An 18,402-nucleotide genomic window follows, 5' to 3' on the forward strand; every position below is an offset into this window, starting at 1 on the left:
AGTGGGAAAGGAACAACTCAAGAACACAATTTTATTTTACCATTTTACCCATTTCCTCAGGACCCAGGAGCTGCTGGCAAAACTGACTCCCACCTCATCCCACAAAGCATCATAAAATAACAGATGAATTTAATAATATTTTAATGGAGTACACTGCTGCTTCAGAGGCCAGTCAAGTACCCCCAATAGACCCGAGTGATTATCATCTTAGCAGACATAATACCAGCAAGCACCAACAATGTCTGTTGCACACACAAATCAAAATCAGAATCATTCAGCAACAGCAGAAGAGGAGCTCAAGGAATACTTTTTGAAAGACCCATAAGTAAAGCTGAACTAAACTACTCCCACATCTGTCAAAAATATACTCACACCATATGAAAAAATGTACCACTTGATCTCTGTGGGCATACAGTACACCATACAAATGGGTGGCAGAAATGTTCACTAGACACCTTCCCCAGGGTCTTAAATAAATTATTTGAATAAAAATTAATCATCAGGTGATCATGATCAAGGAAGCACGACAAATTATTCTACACAGAGTCATAAAAAGAAGTAGTCATTTTGCAAGAGAAATGTACCTGTTCATACAATATGCACCAACACCTTGGAGTTTGATACTGGGACTTCTATTACTAGCTTGAAATGCTTGGGGTTCTTTTCTTTTTGGAAAATAAAGCATAATAGAATATTAAAATCCACTAGTAAATAAACCCCTCTGTAATGCGGTTTACTTCCATCTAAAGTAGTATGTGTATCGGTTGAACACAGAAAGCAAAAAGTAACTCAAAGTATGCCATAGTTACCAGGACATAGATGCAGACCTCTGTTCATATTCTGCAATTCTTCTTTTAAACTTGATCAGCAAGATCAGGGACTGAAACAAATGATTCAGTCCCTGAGACATGTGGCAGACAGTGGCCTTCAAGAAACTGTTATCAATTACCACAATCATGTGAAATGTCAGAGCTATACAATTATAAATAAAAGAAGCAATCTTCAGAATTAATTAAAAGTGGGTCAGGGACTGTCACCACTTGTGCTTTATTAGCAAGAATATTTGCACAGCTTTCATTATTATGGAATATTAGAGATAGACAGTAACTCTAATGCCTTGTCAATGCCATAGAAATAACAGTGTTGACGACTCTCCAAGTCATATGGAGTGTGAGCACAATGGTTTCAGAGAGAGATCTTTCCTGTGTATGCTCAAGGAAAGCTTAATCAGATTCCAGGATATTTTTGTGCAAACAAAGCTAATTAAAATTAAAGGGAAGCAATGTAGTAGTGATATGAATATGGTCTTTTACTGCATCCCCAAAACATAAGGGGGTCAACCGCTGAAGCACATTTCAAAGTGCAAAATGTTACAAGATTGGACTGTAGTAGAATAGTACTAAAACACCACTGCAAAAAAAGCACAAATAAAGAGGTAGAGACAACACCATATGATGTGAAAGAGAAAATTAACAATGTGACTGAACATAAAGAGATTTTGAGAATTTAAATTGAAGATAAATTCAATCCTGGAACATTATTTATACCTAGAGGGGAAAAGGGTAAAATCATTAGGCAAAGAGTATAAAAAACACCCAAGAGTAAACCAAGGTCAACTGTAAGTCTTTGTACTACAACACAGAGGATGTAGCATTCACTAAGATTCTATAGTTTCCAGATTTAATGTCTAAAAAAGAATTTACGATTATAAACAAAAAAAAAAGTTTGAGTCATATACTACCAGCGCACAAACTGGAACAAATGTCTTTCTGAAAATACAACCTGTTCTTCCTGGACAGTTAACAGAGGTGTAGCATACTAGGATCATGAGCTCCATGACATTTTGTTTGCACAAGATCCAGCAGTTACAAAGTATTAAGACTTTGTGTAAGGTGAGATTTCCTGTATTATGGCAAGATCAATTTTCATTTTGCATAAAATATAAAGACATCGACATCCAACAATTATAAAAGCATAGTTTAAAACCACGGATATTCCAGGTGAGTAGATTAAAATAAAATAAAATGAAAAAATGAAAAATAGCCTAAACCTAATGTAAGTAGAAAAGTATTCAACTATTCAACAAGTGCAAGTACACTGTTCTGGTCATTAAAAAATCCTGAAGACAAAAAACAGTTATGGAACACTGAAATTGTATACAACATTTAAATAAGATCTTACTCATGCACTGCACAATTGTCATTTAATTCTACATTTAACAGTGATACAACAGCAGAACAGAAAGACACAGAAAATAAGCGAAAGATACAAATCCGACCTTCAAGTTTCTCAAAGTCTCCAAGAGACACATGCTGTGGGAGGTCAAACAGCATCATTCTAAGTGTCAGCAGCAGGACTGTCATCCATGCAAACTGGATCATGAAGGACAGCCCTCCTGGGGGCTCAGGCTCAAGTTAAAAAACAACTCCTCTCCATATGAGATCTTCGACACTACAGGACAAATCAAGAAATACAGACTTTTGACAGAAAAGTCTTTAGGTAGGTTAAGATTATTTAATTTGTCCTGGAATGTCATCAATTCAGAGACAATGATGCCTGATAGTTCCGCTTTCAGTGCAGCGACACAACAGTGAGATTTTCAATCACTTTCACCTAGGGTTTTGGAATCCTGTCTCTTATCTCACAGTGCTTTATTGAGTGGGTCCAAATCCCCTGTCAGCACTTGTGCGATTGTGCTGTAAATAGCATTAATTTGGGTTACAGAAGCTTGTTCGATCACAGGTGTCTGCTCATGAATACATGCCTGTTTACAATACATCCAATCTGGCACATATTAAGAATAATCTGCTTCTTCCTGGATGTCATCTCAAAGTGGGGTCGCACTGAGAGAACAAAAGTTTCACAGGTATGCAAGTTTAACTGAAATGTATGCAGCACATGAAAGAACCCTAGTGAAGAGCAACCTATCATAGAGTACACATCATGTGGTCTTTAAATTTGTAACTATAATTCTTCAAGTAACAACAATTACCATTATTTAATACTTAACATGCATGAAGCATATTTAACGTGCAATGGTGCAATGTGTTGTTTCGAATTTTGAAATTATTTTTGTTAAATCCTTCCGATTTGGAATAACAAACTGTTTTTCACATCTCAGCTATAATCCTCATGACATAAGAGAGAAGAAATGAGGATGTGCAGGCAACAACCCTAACATATTCAAGCTATTTGTCTTTTAAGGTGTAACACAGTCCCATATCAGATCTTCAGTGCCGATTGGAGGAGAGGTTCAGCCATCACCGACAGCACTGCATTACACGAACCGTGCAGGAGGTTGCAGTGGTCAGTGTGGCTGAGAGCAAGAAGAACCCTGGCTGACCAAACCCACCCTAATCTTGGCAGCACTCATCCAGCTGTGCTCCCCACTTGATGAATCTCTGTCACAGTCAGCTAGTGAGATGACCCAGGCTTGAAGCCATTATCATCAACCTGCACGCTGACAAACACCTTTATCAGTGGAGCCATAAAGCAATATTAAACTTCCAATTTCATTTCAAGGTGTGAATCAGGTCTGCATTGAAGTACAGTGATGGTGCAAACAGTAATATGGAACACTACAGATCTTCAAGACATGATGTTAATCTTACAGTGCACAATATCACTTGCTGGTATTTGCATCATAGCTTGGTTGTTTTTCCTGCCTTCCTTCTGAAGAGAATAACTGAAACTATTAAGTTCATGTCTGCAACTCCCAGCTACTTGCAAAATCAAGCATTTATTTATGCCAGATCACTCAAGATCTCTGATCGAATGCATTTCTGTATAACATTCAGTCGCATTTTAAAGTTCATTTTAATTAAATCAATTAATCAATTGATGTATTTTCAAATGGAGAAATACTGCAGAGGAAAATATATCCAAAATGATAAAGAAAAATCCCAAACACACAATACATTTAATCTAAAGTATCCCTTAAAGTAGAGTGGTGATGACATTATATGGGTAGCCTATGCCATATAGACCTTATCAGAACAGCATTGTTAGTGAGTGTGCAAATATATCTATACGGTGAGAGAATCTCTTATGATAATGTGATATCATATTTTCTATTAATCTGAGATTCAGATTTCCCCCATGGCTGTAATGAAATGAAGATAAGATAAGATCACTTTATTAGCCCAATACAATTTCTTGTATTAGGAATTTGTCTTTTTCACATACCCCAACTTGTTCTCCATGAAACACAGACAGGGAGAGAAGCTTGGGGTCAGAGCGCAGGGTCAGCTATTGTACAGTGCCCCTGGAGCAGTTGGGGTTAAGGGTCTTGCTCAGGGGCCCTACGGAGTAGGATTCCTCTGCCGGCCGCGGGATACAAACCTGCAAACCTTCCAGCCACAGGTGCAGATCCTTAGCCACAGACCCAGTCAGAGTCTTAGTGTTAAATATTTTAAATGAGTCAATCTCCTTGGTCAATTAGCCAGTTTCACCTAGAGAGGCTTTGATCAAGAGTGTGGAGACACTGTCCTATCTGAGGAGGAGGAAGCAGGCAAAATTAAAGCACAACTACTTCAAACAATCAAAGGATATTATCAACACTCAATTTATACAGCAGCAAACTGCACAACGTGAGCACTTTTCTCATCACACTACACATTGAAATGAAGAAATAATGACTGCACTCAAAGACTTTAAGCTTTCAAATCAATACAATATTTATCCATCTCTGTAGTCATGGAACCCTAACGTTCTTCAATAATTAAGCAATTTTTACCTTTCTGTTTACAGTAAAGGTAATGAAATCAAACTACACATCTCTGTCTCCAATCAGTGGAATCAGCACCATATTCAGATATAAGCCTTACCAGTCATGAAAGCCTTGAACTAGACTAAACATCATTATTTACACTGTGGTGAATAACACACAATATGAATCAACAGATATAATGCGCAACACAAACACAAACGGAAGCTCCAGACTACCTACACTTTAGTTCATGAACAGTGTTCTGTAAATAGCACGTTAGATTGAGTGTCCTATATTTGTCCCTATTCAAATACATCCTTCCAGTTTTTCAATTTTTTATCAGTTCTAAAAGCAACTGGGCTGAACATTTTTGACCCCTCACTGGAATTTAAAAATCTCAATCAAACTTCTCAGTCTTCTTCACTTGATGCCAAAAATGTTAATTTGTTTTAACCCATCTATCTAAATCATATCCTTACACTCAGGGATTAGTGTAGTTACTCTTTCTTGGACTCTTTCCAGCGCTACAATGTCCTTCTTATACGGTAGAGAGCAAATCATGCACAGTAATCTTTGAGCAGTCCCAAAAGAACATTACACAGCCTTATTATATCCTTCATTGATCTGTTGTTTTTCACTGAACTCTCAAGTATTCTGTGGATCATTTTAATGACTTATCAATATGATTAAACAAATTTTAACAGTGCACAACAATATAGTCCTGTTTTCTGCTTACAGTGTGTCTTAGTTCAATGATTTTTTTCCCCATTTTAATCTATTTTTATTCTACATTGTTTTTTTTTCTATTTTGGGTAAAACAAATCAAAATGGAAGGTTTTCTTTTCAGTCATATAAGCACTCAGGGCTTTCATAAAGAATGGATGTGTTCGTGATAGGCCTGACATCATGGTGAAGTCTCACCAGAGAGAAATAAATGCACACAGGACACTAACACTAGTAAACAAAGACTGAATGACACAGGCATTAACATATTACATGGGGAAAGGGCTAATGGGAAGGAGAGGTCTGTGACTCCTGCAGGAGAACCAATATTGCAGTGAGTTTTTGTGGAAATGTAGGCGTATATTAATGAAAACTAGCTTCATGTTATTACAATGAACCTCAGCTGCATCAATGAATAAGCCATAAAACAAGAGTACTTAATAAGAACATCAAGAAACACACAAGCGAATAGGGCTTACACAGCACAGTTACCGAGGAAGCTCCAGGATATATGCTGACTGTAAACTGTTAATGAACAATTTCAAAATGAAACCTGCATTTAATGACATCTAATTAAAAAATCTAGATGAGAATTGTGTGTATGTGGATATTATAGATAAGGAAACCACATGCTCATTTCTATACTTTTCAAAGCAGTTACTACAGACAAAATAATTTCTGACAGGATAGCAGTCTTTATTTATGCCTGGTATCTACAACCTTACTGCTAGGGCTGAAACCCAGGACATAAATACAGCCCTGAATACTAATGCATCAATACAGAAGAGTGGATCATGAGAGTTAAAAGCTCTTACTGCCTTAGCTATTAATAAGCAGGTTACAGATACCTGCCTTGACAAATTCAATGTCTATCTCTCTGTTCTGCATTAGATACAACCTTTTATATTGATGATCAAGTGAAAGAGTTGTAAAAAAAGGGTCTAAGACAGAAACAGGATTAGGAATTTGTAGAGTCCAGAAGACTGTTTAACTTATTTTATTAAAAGAAAGCAGTCATTGATCACTAAGTGACCTTGATTAATCAATACTTAATAACTTTCCTCTTCAGTGGCTAAGAAAAAAAATGCACAAAAAGCAGCCAAAAACAAGAGCGTAAATGATACACCAAGAAAGCACAACGTAATAATTCAACATCTGTTCATACTGCAGATCTGATCTGGCCATTAAGTGATTAATGACTTGGCACTCTATTTTAAAAATCAATATCAATCATTTTCAGGGTGTGAGACCACTGGTAACCAGCACTGTTCGATCACTCAGTTTTTTTTTTCCATCTGTAATACATCTGATTAAACGTTTATCTAAAAAAAGATAAATATCACAAATTAGGCAGCATTAATACTACAATGACTAAGAAAATGACAGACATTATATGTCACAGTGCCCTATACCTCTTGCAGCACTAGTGATCTCAAAATTGTTGTGCCCTTAGTCATGTCAGTTTAAATGGTGCATTGGTTTCCAAGACAGAAGCACATTGAATTAAGAAAAAATGGCAGTCAAGCAACCATATTGGTCTACACAGGTCCACAAGTGCATCAGATGTTGCAGCAACTTCAATAGTTACTGTAAGGTATAGTAAAAGTTATAATTCAGTTTGGATTTTAGTGCTACGAGTGACTTAGCAGGACCCTGATTTTCACATATACTGTATTTTTCCTGTTGGTAATAAAATTATACCTTTGGAGTTAATTGTCCAAACATTCATTTAGCTGGAGATATTTTTGTGATATGCTGTATTTCTCAAAACAATGGGTGAATCGTTCCAGATGCATAAATTATCTCAGATGTTTTTAGCTACAAATGCCACAAAGCTTCGGATGTTGATGAAAGCTGGCAAAATTCAATTCAATTGGTTAAGTGATTCATCTAAGGATTTTAAAAGGGTTTTTGAATACTCTGATCATCATTGCTGACATCATTGATGATACAGGAACCCAATTTTGTTACACATTCAATGGTTTATCTGTCCCAGTATACCTAACCAGTATGAAGTTGCTCAGCTTGAAACACACATTCATCAAAACATGTTCAAAAGCATGAAGAAAACAAATCTTTACAGTCACTTTATTCTTCAATTACTCAGAAGCCTAACAATCGAGACAATAACAATGGGCTTCCTGCTATTCTCATTGTAAGGACAATATTTTATGTACAGATCTTACTAGTACAGAAAGGATTGATGTTTTCAATACTGTAGTTATGGAAGTGTTTATGAAATAAACTCAACATCATTCCTCTCTAGAAATTCGCATTTTTACACAAAACACAGAAATGGATACACACTGCATATATGTAATCCTTCATATTGCTCAGTTTAATGTGGGTACCTTATCACTTCAGAATCTAGTTATAATATATGATAGCACATTTAGAAAAGTCTGGATCACTCTGACAACAGTAAATTAATCCTTTACAAACTATGATGGCACGGCATGAAAGAAACTCCAAAACAGCAGTTGTTTATGTAATCTCATGTTTTATTGACGGTTTGCCTAAGTGCCTTTTTCTTCATTCCTAAATCTTAACTATTTTTTAAAAGTATGGCACTTAAAAAAATGAAGTCACACAGGCATGCATGAGCTAAAGGAAAAATAGTAGACTGAAGAAAATAAAACCTGACCACTATCCCATAGCCTTTGATGCGATCCCACTTGTCATCTGAAAATGTCATTTTTCAGTAAAACATCCAAAACTACCACCTGAGGTAACGAAGCACAAACCTGAAGTCAGCAAATGCAAAATCTTAACAGACTGGTTAATGAATGTGGTGCTGATAAGCGCACCATTCTGGTAGATATTTCCAGAATTAAATAGTAAAATAAACAAATACAAACAAAAAAGAAACTAAATTAACCATCGCAGATCAGACTTATTGGAATAAGTCATCCCTTCCAGTTACAAGTCAAAACCTCACTACTGCAAAGCCATTGTCTAACGACTTTTCTTTCCTAAGTAGTAAGCTCTGATGCCAACAAATGAAAACCTCAGCACTCAGATTGAGAGCTTTGTGATGACTAAGGGAAGCAGACTGGAACTATCATGTAAGGCCAAAGCTGTACCCATACCACAGAGCAAACAGATTTAAAGAGCACAATAAGCATAGACACAAACTAAGAGAGCACTTGAAACATTTGTTCAGGAGCAATGAGCCCATTTTTTGGCACTTACACAATAATTTATGTTAAGATGCTCAGCAAAATTGTTTGCCTTGTAACAAAGTGCATAGGTAACATACGGCAAAATGCAATACTGGGGCATCTATTTAATTGCAAGAGCATAAGGACAGAAATGGAAAAACAGAAACAAAACCTTTTTTTTTTTAATAACAAAACTTAAGTGTGCATCCCATCTATTCAGCTTTTATAAAGACCTAAAAGTTTTACTTGGTTATGTCAAATATACATTTGATTCCCTGGAAAGTAATGGCGTTCCTGGCACAATTTAAAAGCATTAAAATGCAACTGAAAAAGACAAAAGATAATTCTGGATCAGTTGCATCAGAGTCCAGTATAACACCTTCCACTGAGTTAACATTTTTTTTTATTAGTGACAAAGCACCATCAGTTTAAACCTAAAAGGGAATGAACAAGAGACCCTGAATTAAAACAGATAACATGCAAAAACAAAGACAGTTGTGCACTTACACTTTGTGTGAAAAACCTTGTGACTTTAATACCATACCATAACTAAATTTCAAAGGAAAAAGTAAAGGTTTATTCCATGCTGAAAAGAGAAGAAAGGAAACACAATGTTTCGGCTGTAGAGCCTTCTTCAGGTATGAGCAAACATTTTTGCGCACACCCGAAGAAGGATCCACAGCCGAAACTTTGTTTAGCAGCCTACACACGCTGACACAGCTACCTATTTAAACCACAATAACTAAATTTCACCTTGTTAAAGGTATGAACAAACTCCTATCAGCTGCAGACATGAAAAACAATCCAACAAGAAAATGGAAAATAAACGGTAGTGTGTGCTCAAACGGTAGTGTGTATTAAAACTAACAAAATCTGCTTTTTTACATGCTCTTTTAACTTAACATAAACCTATTCTGTTTCCCAGATAAAACATTAAAACTGCTAATTCCAAAACAGGAACAGCAGCATTTCATTTAACCTCACAGCCGCTGAATCAATCCATAAAGCTGAGTTTACCAGCAGTTCAGGCCTGCAGTTGCACTATTTAACCTGAAGTAGTTTTTTATGCTTGCAGGTTGATTTTGTAAAGAGTCAGAATATAAGTTATGTAATGTATGATAATCACATGAACAATGTTTTAAATTAACAACGCTAATTTTAAAATCATCCTTAACTCAGACAGCAATAAATGTTTCACTAAATTGAGTTATAAAGAAGATCTGCCCAGTGGCTGTTAACTACTGTTATAATGGGAGGATGCAGTTGTAAAATAAACATCTGAGACATCCATCTAAGCATAAGAACAGCTTAGACAACTCAAAGATATACATATGAATATGATGAAATATATGGAAAACATACAAGGCAAAATGTACAGCACACTTGGATTCATTCATAACCCAAAGGGTGTGACTGTCAAAACTCACAAGGGTCAGAACCACACAGCACACTACAAGAGGTGTAATGCCTGCCAGACAAGAATTTACAAAGCACTAATTTCAGAGATGTGAATAAATGTGACCTTTGTGTTTTCTGAAATTCAATTAAATATAATGACAAATGAGTTTGCTCTGTGCAATGCTATTATAATCACACCTAAAATAGGGTCTCAACATCTGTGAATTTGACAACTGTGAATTTGATTATGCACAATTCAGTCTGGCCAATGGGGTCTTGGATGAAAGAAGAGAAGAGAAGATCAGGAGGAAACCAAGCTGAAGGTTGTTAACCACAACTTTCTAATTAGCATGCAACAGGATTGTGTAATAATTCCAGCTAGCGAGTGATCCTCTCCTTGCTGCCTGCTCAGAGTACCCAGCATGTGCATCTAACATCGGCTTGTTTCTGTATTGTAACAAGTGTTTCTGGTTCTGTGTCAGACAGGCTTGAGACAACTTAACAGGCTCACTGATGCTTTTTTTTCTGTTTATTAAAGTGTGGTGTGAAACCACAGAGGCAGAGGAGAAAATCTAGGCAGGATGGAGAGGAAAAATGAATTTGTCAATATTAACTGATAACTATAAATGTATGATTACTATTGTTTCTTTTAGTTGAACAATGTTATTTAAATTAACTTAAAGCCAATGCATTAGTACTTGATCATATTAGGGAGGGTTACACGTCTTTGTACTATACACGATATCCTGAAGTACATTATACAATATTATTTTGACTATTCGTGACAGGCCTCTGCATTGAACCCTTGCGAATATCGAGACTTCACTGTATAACATTTTTAGAACTGTATAAGCAAGATATTATCCAGTGTGTGCCTCATTTTGTTATATGAACTGCATTGTACAACTACTGCAGTTACATACCATTATTTGAGGACAGCTACTTGAAAAACTTAAAAAACAGGCCATAATATTTAATACTCTAATTTTTTTCTTGTAGTTCTTAATCCCACTGTTAGTTCAGTAATTGTGAATTAATTAATATATTTAAGATTCAGATGCCAAGCACACAGATTATCTACTGAATCAGTGCAGTTCAGAATTTCACTATCACAACTTAGCTTTTAAATGTGCAGAAACAGGCACACAGTGAAATAAAATTAAAGTGACATCCAACTGTTATGATTTTGCTGTGAAAGTTTCAACACAGTGCGGAGAAAGCTCTAGGCAGATTACTTCATTTGTTTATTGAAAACAGTAAATGAATTCGTCAAGCAGCCCTGATGAGTCAAAATGTTGTCACTGAAATTTTCTTGCTGTCTTTTTGCATAAATATTAAGGTGATGATATCTGCATGAATTAGAACAAAACTGTACTACGAAAGACTCACAGTGTAGATAGTAATGCTTACTCTGTTAGCTTACTGGGCTGAATGGATGCTGTGTGTAATACAGTAGGTTTTTCAAACAAATATTTGGGTCACTATCTACAGAGGAGTCACTTTTATTAAGTTTCTATTACCAGGACTGCAACTACTCAAACCACTCTGTGAAGGTGAAAGGTGTTTTAACAAAACTGTCACAGTTAAAAAATAAAATAAAAAGCATGCATAAGTGAAGCCTTACAATATCAGTTTTGACTGAAAACCCAAGTAAAAAGTTAGTGAGACTGAAAGGAAGAAAAATTGCAGTCCTACATTTGCTGTAAATTTCAAGAAAATATTATGCACATGAACATTACACAACACAGTATAAAAGCTACTGTATATAAACTGTTTGCAAATTACTGTAGCACAGTTATAATGTATTCACAGATATACAGTAGAATACCAATTATGGAAACATGCAGTTTATTGGTAATCTCACAAAAAGCCTTTTCATTAATGCAATAATTGATACTGCAAAATACAGCACAGTGGTAGTATATTGTACTTAGTCCAGCTTTTTATTACAATTAAGTGAAACCAGCATAAAACTTTCAATTTAGTTTTAGCAGTTGACTGAAAGATGTTGAAAAGACACTGCAGCCGAGCTCCAGTGTCCGATGACATGCACAATCACCAATATACTGTAGCACACAAAGAGATTCCCTAGCAAAACTAGAAGTCCTGATGCCAAAGGTTCCAGCGCTGGCAGTGGTTGAGAAAGAATGCTATTCTTTTGATTTTGCTGACATCGATCATCCATTGTGCTGATGGTGACTGTACTTTTGTGTAACTTTTGTTACCACTGCTCAGTCTAGACACTATATTTAACTTTGGATTACAATAACTTTCCCTGTTTTTCTTGGTACACTCCATGGTGCATACATTTCCCACTTTAAAAAAAATACTTGCTTGCTACAAAATACCTGCCCTGAAAATCAACAAGTTTAACAAGAAATTTAACAAGACTGTTGGCAGTGTACAGCTGATTTGAATATGGACATACGACATTTCGGCGCTCTATATACAGTATAATGATGAAATATAAATATATTGTCTGTATACAGTATGGAAAAGTATATAACATGTGCCAATTATGCCCCATTTTGTTGGATTCTGAATGTTGCACGTACATTTTTAAAGTGTATATTTTTAATTAAAACCTTTTAGAGTTATGGAGATTTTCAAGATCATGCAGTTACTATGAATGATGGAAATGAAAACGAATTAGCTCTCACCATTTCACAATGCTTGAAGGCAGAACCATGCAAACATACTTATAATTGTGTTTCATTTTTGTAAGTCAAAACAGCCACGGCCAGCTGCTTCTCATCTATTGGAGTGCATCAGCGGGGCAGAGACAGCAAAAGCTAATTAATATTAATTCCTATAATATATAATATGTAGCATGTGCTGCAATTAAAATAAATTAAAGCCAAGATGCTGTTTTTCAAAACCAATTTAACAAACATATCAAACATCGTTCGTACAGTATTGTAAACAGGAGAAGCATTGAGACTGTCGAACCATACCTGTAGTGTAAATAGGGTAAAAGTAATCACTTGTAATTATCTCTAAGCTTTCTACAGTATAATAATACATATTTTTCCTGCTGTATAATTGCCCTCTCAATTAAGATTAAAGTTAGGAAACAATGTAGAGAGAAGCCAAAGATAAGTTACATGTTATTCAGCTTTTATATAACACACTTTGGGATCCTTTAAGATGAAAAACTCTATATACTGTACATGGGAGGGAATGCAGAATTTTACCAAAGGCATTACTTATATACACTAGCTCTTGATCAAAACATACTGAGGTTCTACAAGTTACAAAACCAACACCTGATGCCAGAATTCTGAATACAAAAGTAAAAAAAAGGTTTTGACTCAAATTCCAGGCTTACATAGCCAATCATTATTCAGTTTCCTTTAGTACTTCACATGCTCTTGATAAGAACCCTTCATATGTAGGTAGCTTCACCTTCATGGCACACTGATTCCTGTTCATTAACCAATTCTAGGTCCATATGCTTGCATTATATTAGCTAAGATGGCTACAGTTTTTATTCTGATAATTAACCCTTTATGAAAAGCTTTTCAGATACATAAGGGTCACCTTCTTTAGTCTCGTCAACTGCCTTGGTTGTTAGTTCAAATTATAGTTAAGCAAGCAAAATCCACCCTTCATAAAATGAACTTGGAGGGCGAGGTCTCTTAAAATGCCACTGTTTATATGAATTCTAGATCAATTCTACATTAATCTAGAACTAGATCAATCTAATACTGTCATTTCAACACTATCAGTTCTATCACTTCACGAGTAACTGAAGAGTTTTTGGCCTATATAATATCCTGGTTTAGTTTTGTCTTACATTTGCAATTATCCAATCTGTGGGTACAGCTTCCATCCTAAGCAAAAGATGAAATGTCCTGGCTACGGGTCTATGAATAGATTTCCTTAAGCAAGACTGGGAAAATATCTAGCCTCAGCAGAACATCAGTCAGTTAAGTTAAAATTTCCTAACACCACTGGAGCTCCTTCTAAAACCTGGGGCCTGTTACTGACATCTTCTGTTGTAAAAACCATCATGAATTATTAATTTAGCATCTTTAACATTTATTTTATCTTCTATTATTAATCTTTTATAATCTTGTAAACGACATATGCCCTTTTCTTCATTTTGTACTGTTCTTTAACTGTTGCAGTATTGAAAAAAATACTTTACATTATTTTTTGCTCGTGTTGTTACTTTCTTTTCTCTAATGGAAATTTTAATACCCTATTTTTCACATGCTTGCAGCTCAATCACTCTTCTTCTGTCTTTGGATCTCGAGCTCCATTAGAACTCTCTTCCTTCTGATTTTTGACAATTTCTCCATTAAACCATCTAGCCAACATGGTCCTATACTCGGGCTAAATTGTTTTAGGGATGAGTTTGTTCTGAGTCAACAACACTGTTTTTGAAGTATAATCATCCTTTTCTGTTAATTCTGAATTCATTGGTTCTCAAGTTTTTTATGTCTTTATACAGGATGATAAGAATTAGGATAATAACTTGTACTACAATGCATAGACAGAGCTCTGGACACACTTTTGAACTTACCATGCTGTGTGAAGAGGTCACTGTGAACAATGTCAATCATACAGTAGAGCTTCTGTTTCACCAAGCGTCCTGGAGGAACTTTCAGGATGAACTCTGTGAAGAGTTTGCTGCACAAAGAACAAAAAAAACATTATCAATTTGAATAAAGAAAACAACTATAAGTATAGCAACATACAAGATGGCTTTATCACACCAAATGCTTCCTAGGATTCAACACGGAGGTACACCAGATATTCAATGTCACACATACAGCTATAAACTACTGTACCACTGTTTTCACACATGCATATGAACCACCAGCACAGACCATACATTCCCTTAAGTATGTCTGCTTGCCATCACAGTCAGCCAATTGTAGAGTTTATTTAAAATCTGAAGGAGTAAACATATAGTCTTTATCATGTTATGATGAATACACCTCAGATTAGGATAATGTGGCACTCCCAGCCATACTTGCTGAAGATGAAACAGTGCATAATTGATTCACTTCAGTGCAGCACTCAAGTTTTCTTGTTTACTTCAATGGTGGAACATTACTACATTAGAAGCAGACATTGAAACGGGTCCGCTCAACATCAGTTCTCATCCACTTTGGATAAATGGCACCAAAGCATTTTGTTTTATGTCACATAAACATCACAGTCATATAAACAACAGCTTCACAAAAGCACATGAAAGCGATAAGCCTCGGGTTTCTGTGGCAAACGGAAACAAAATGGCAGAAAGTGCAAGGTGCTGGTGAATTTGGATGCCCAATATGTGAATAGCTGCAGTCCAGACAAGGACATTGGATAAACAGCACTATGTGCCAGAAGTCGGCACTTTAATCACAGATCAAAAGGTTTTTGTGTGCCCTCCAGGGGGACAGGAGAAACCCATATGAAACAAATCTCTCTCATGGCAGATGTGCTGGTGGCAGTGGACCAAGTGGAAGCGTCTGGCGGGATCCTGCAACATCTCGACGGCCCTGCCTCACCCAGCAGACAGGGACCGAAGGTACAGACCATAACGGCTAACTCGGGGACAGTGAAAATCCCTCAAGGGAAAAAGAAATCTCCCCCACCACTGCAGCCTAGCAATCTTTTTTTGCTCTGTCCTATCGCGCCTATGGAAGATTAAGAAGAGCATTACCCACAATAAGCTTTATATTATCCTGGCAGGATTTTTAACAGGTAAGAACATATTGCATCTCTAGGGCATTGTCAACACAACCTCAGTGGAATGTCATTCAAGCCATAACTGATATCTTATACACAAGTCTGCATGACATGGTATTCTCTGCAATATGCATCAGCCTTTGGAACTCTTATCAGAGTACTAAACAGAGGTGGACAATGAAATACGAAAAGAAAAAGAAAGAAAGAAGTTGCAGGCATAGCCTCAATTTGCTATGAAAGTGCTCATACTTTTCTTTGCAAGAGCTGAAGACGGTTCTCAAAAAAAAAACAAATCACATTAAAAAAAGATTGTGAAGGCTAAGGCAGAGGGAATACTATCAAGTGCAAAGACTGTGAAACGTTTAAGCAAAAATTTCCATAAACACACAAGGAATTGCAAAATAATGCAATTCAAGGAATAAAAAGTACCTAAATTGAATTTCATTCCTATTGCATATTAATGCATGGGAAAAAAGGAAAGCACAATTTTCAGAAGTTTTAGTGTCAGTAAACAGAAGAGCTAAGAGCTTTCCCTGGAACAAATTGAAATTATTAGTTTCTTAGTAAAGATTTTTCCCTTCATTATAGCAAAAATCAGTGGCAAGATAGTAGTGCTCTATCCCTTATTTGCGGAGTCCAGTGTTAGTGTATGTTAAATTTGCAGTGCAAACAAAAGTAAATGAATAAATCATGAGCTGTACAGTTTGATCTTTTGCCACATTAACAGCAAACCACACACTAAGGCATTGCAGGAAACAGATTACCAGCCACAGAAGCTTTGCAATGCATGAAGTCAGAAGAGTTTCCACTCAATCACACATAACAGCCCCCTGACCTTGAAAGGTTAAATTCACAGGAAAGGTTCTCCTTCAATTTTCCATCAAAGCAGTAAATAAAAATAAAGAATACCATGGATTAGAGATCAGTAAGCCTCTCGGGCAACACATTACACTTAGACTGATACCACCCGACACAGGATACAGAAATAACTAGTATATTTAGAATGTGGTATTACAACAGACAGATTTCTAATCTGTCTCACCATCATTCTGGATGCCGCACCCATACATTACTGAATCTGAAATCATCTTCATGTTTTTATCAGGTTTTAAAGATTAAAAGACAAAAGAAAAAATAATTTCATGAGAGCTGGTATCCAGAGTGGTGGAGATACGTGAATGTCGGAAAGTCAGCACACCAGTTACTTGATGGCTGTGAAAGAATGTTTTATATAGAGAGTAAAGAGTAACAAAAAAACATTTTTTAGATTTTAGATTTTATTTTTCCTAAGCCTTTCCAAATCAAAGCATTCACACAAACTTAGACTCAACAAGCCTGCAAACAACTACAGGACAATATATTTTTCAACGCAAGTAAAAAAAACAATACTTAGCAATAACAGTACATCTTTAGGAAAGAGAAAAAAACTGGACAGACTACCTTTTTATTTTTAATTCAATTTAGGTGAAAAGAAGATATTTCCACATAAGACAAACATTATTTTACACAGAGAAGTGAAAATTGTTTTTTTTCATGATAGGTTGTCTGCATGTTTCCCACATAAATATGAAACGAAGCAGGTTATTAAAAGTAAAAACGAAATTATCAATTTTTGAAGACCTGGAAATTATTAAATTTGAACAGTTAAACAAGATTAAATTAAATATTTTAAATAAGATCCATTCATCCAATTCTTCTCCAATTCAGTGGGGAGCCTGAGACTATTCTGGCAATCAATGGGCACAAGGCAAGGCACACCTTGAACAGGATGAGAGTCCATCACAGGGCAGACACAGAGACACACATACACCCACCCCTAATATTCCCAGGAGCTATTTAACCTACCAGTATGTTTCTGGACTATTGGAGGAAACCAAAGCACCTGTGGGAACCCACGCAAACATGGGGAGACCGTACAAACTCCATGCACATAGAACCTCAGGTGTGGAAATGAACCCACGGTCTAAGGGCTGTAAGGCAGTAATGCTAACCACTGTAACACTGTGCCATTGTAAATAATATTTGGAACAAAAATGAGAATGTCCTGCAGTCATCTAAGGCTTTAGTTCCCTTAACTGAACAAATTACTTCATAGATCAACAATTTACAAATGCTCCTAACCTTAAAAATTAGGTGATTTAGGGTGACTAATATTAGATTATTAATGGACTGGATTAGATCTATACTCCCGGTTCATAAATCTGTGCACACTATCCTGTTTTCTTCTACTGTATGTGATGTCTTCATTGCATAAGTATTCAAACTAATTTCAGTGGGAAACCTAAATTAATTTCTGAATTCCCCATCTCACTTCTCCTGGCCATGATTTTACTTATCGTTTTTAAATACTTTCCATTCATTTACAGATTTCACACCTCTGTCCTAGATTTTCCTTCATCAGGACACTATCACCCTCTCTGTAGCTATTCTCACCTACTCTGTACTTGGTTCTCCTGAGCATTACATCAATGCTACCTTCCTCTTTTCCTCACAGCTGAAATATTGTGTTTTTTCTATTTTTCAGCATGGAATTAACCTTTAGTTGTTCATAAATTAATACTGGTGCATAAAATGACCTAAATGAGATACACAAATAGTTGAGTTGCCTCTGTCTGTGGTTCTCATGATTTTAGAATAAATACAACTGCCTCTGTGAGGTTTTTTTTTCAGCTAGCGAATTTCAAGCCAAGACTCAATAACAAAGATTAAGCAACTTTCAAAGCAAAT

The 18,402-nt window shown here is 36.0% G+C and overlaps 1 protein-coding gene across 4 annotated transcripts in view; it reads right to left on the reverse strand.

The window, feature by feature from the left end:
• Nucleotides 1–18,402, reverse strand: part of dock1 (dedicator of cytokinesis 1) — a 309,108-nt gene that overhangs the window by 201,499 nt on the left and 89,207 nt on the right. For all 4 annotated transcript variants that reach the window (XM_088635091.1, XM_088635093.1, XM_088635092.1 and 1 more), the window contains exon 25: nt 14,519–14,625. In XM_088635091.1, coding sequence (XP_088491217.1) covers nt 14,519–14,625 — 107 coding nt within the window. The remainder of the gene's footprint in view (nt 1–14,518; nt 14,626–18,402) is intronic.

The sequence above is a fragment of the Lepisosteus platostomus genome, chromosome 6 (genome assembly GCF_059453375.1).
Source record: "Lepisosteus platostomus isolate fLepPlt1 chromosome 6, fLepPlt1.hap1, whole genome shotgun sequence".
In the NCBI taxonomy this organism is placed as follows: Eukaryota; Metazoa; Chordata; class Actinopteri; order Semionotiformes; family Lepisosteidae; genus Lepisosteus; species Lepisosteus platostomus.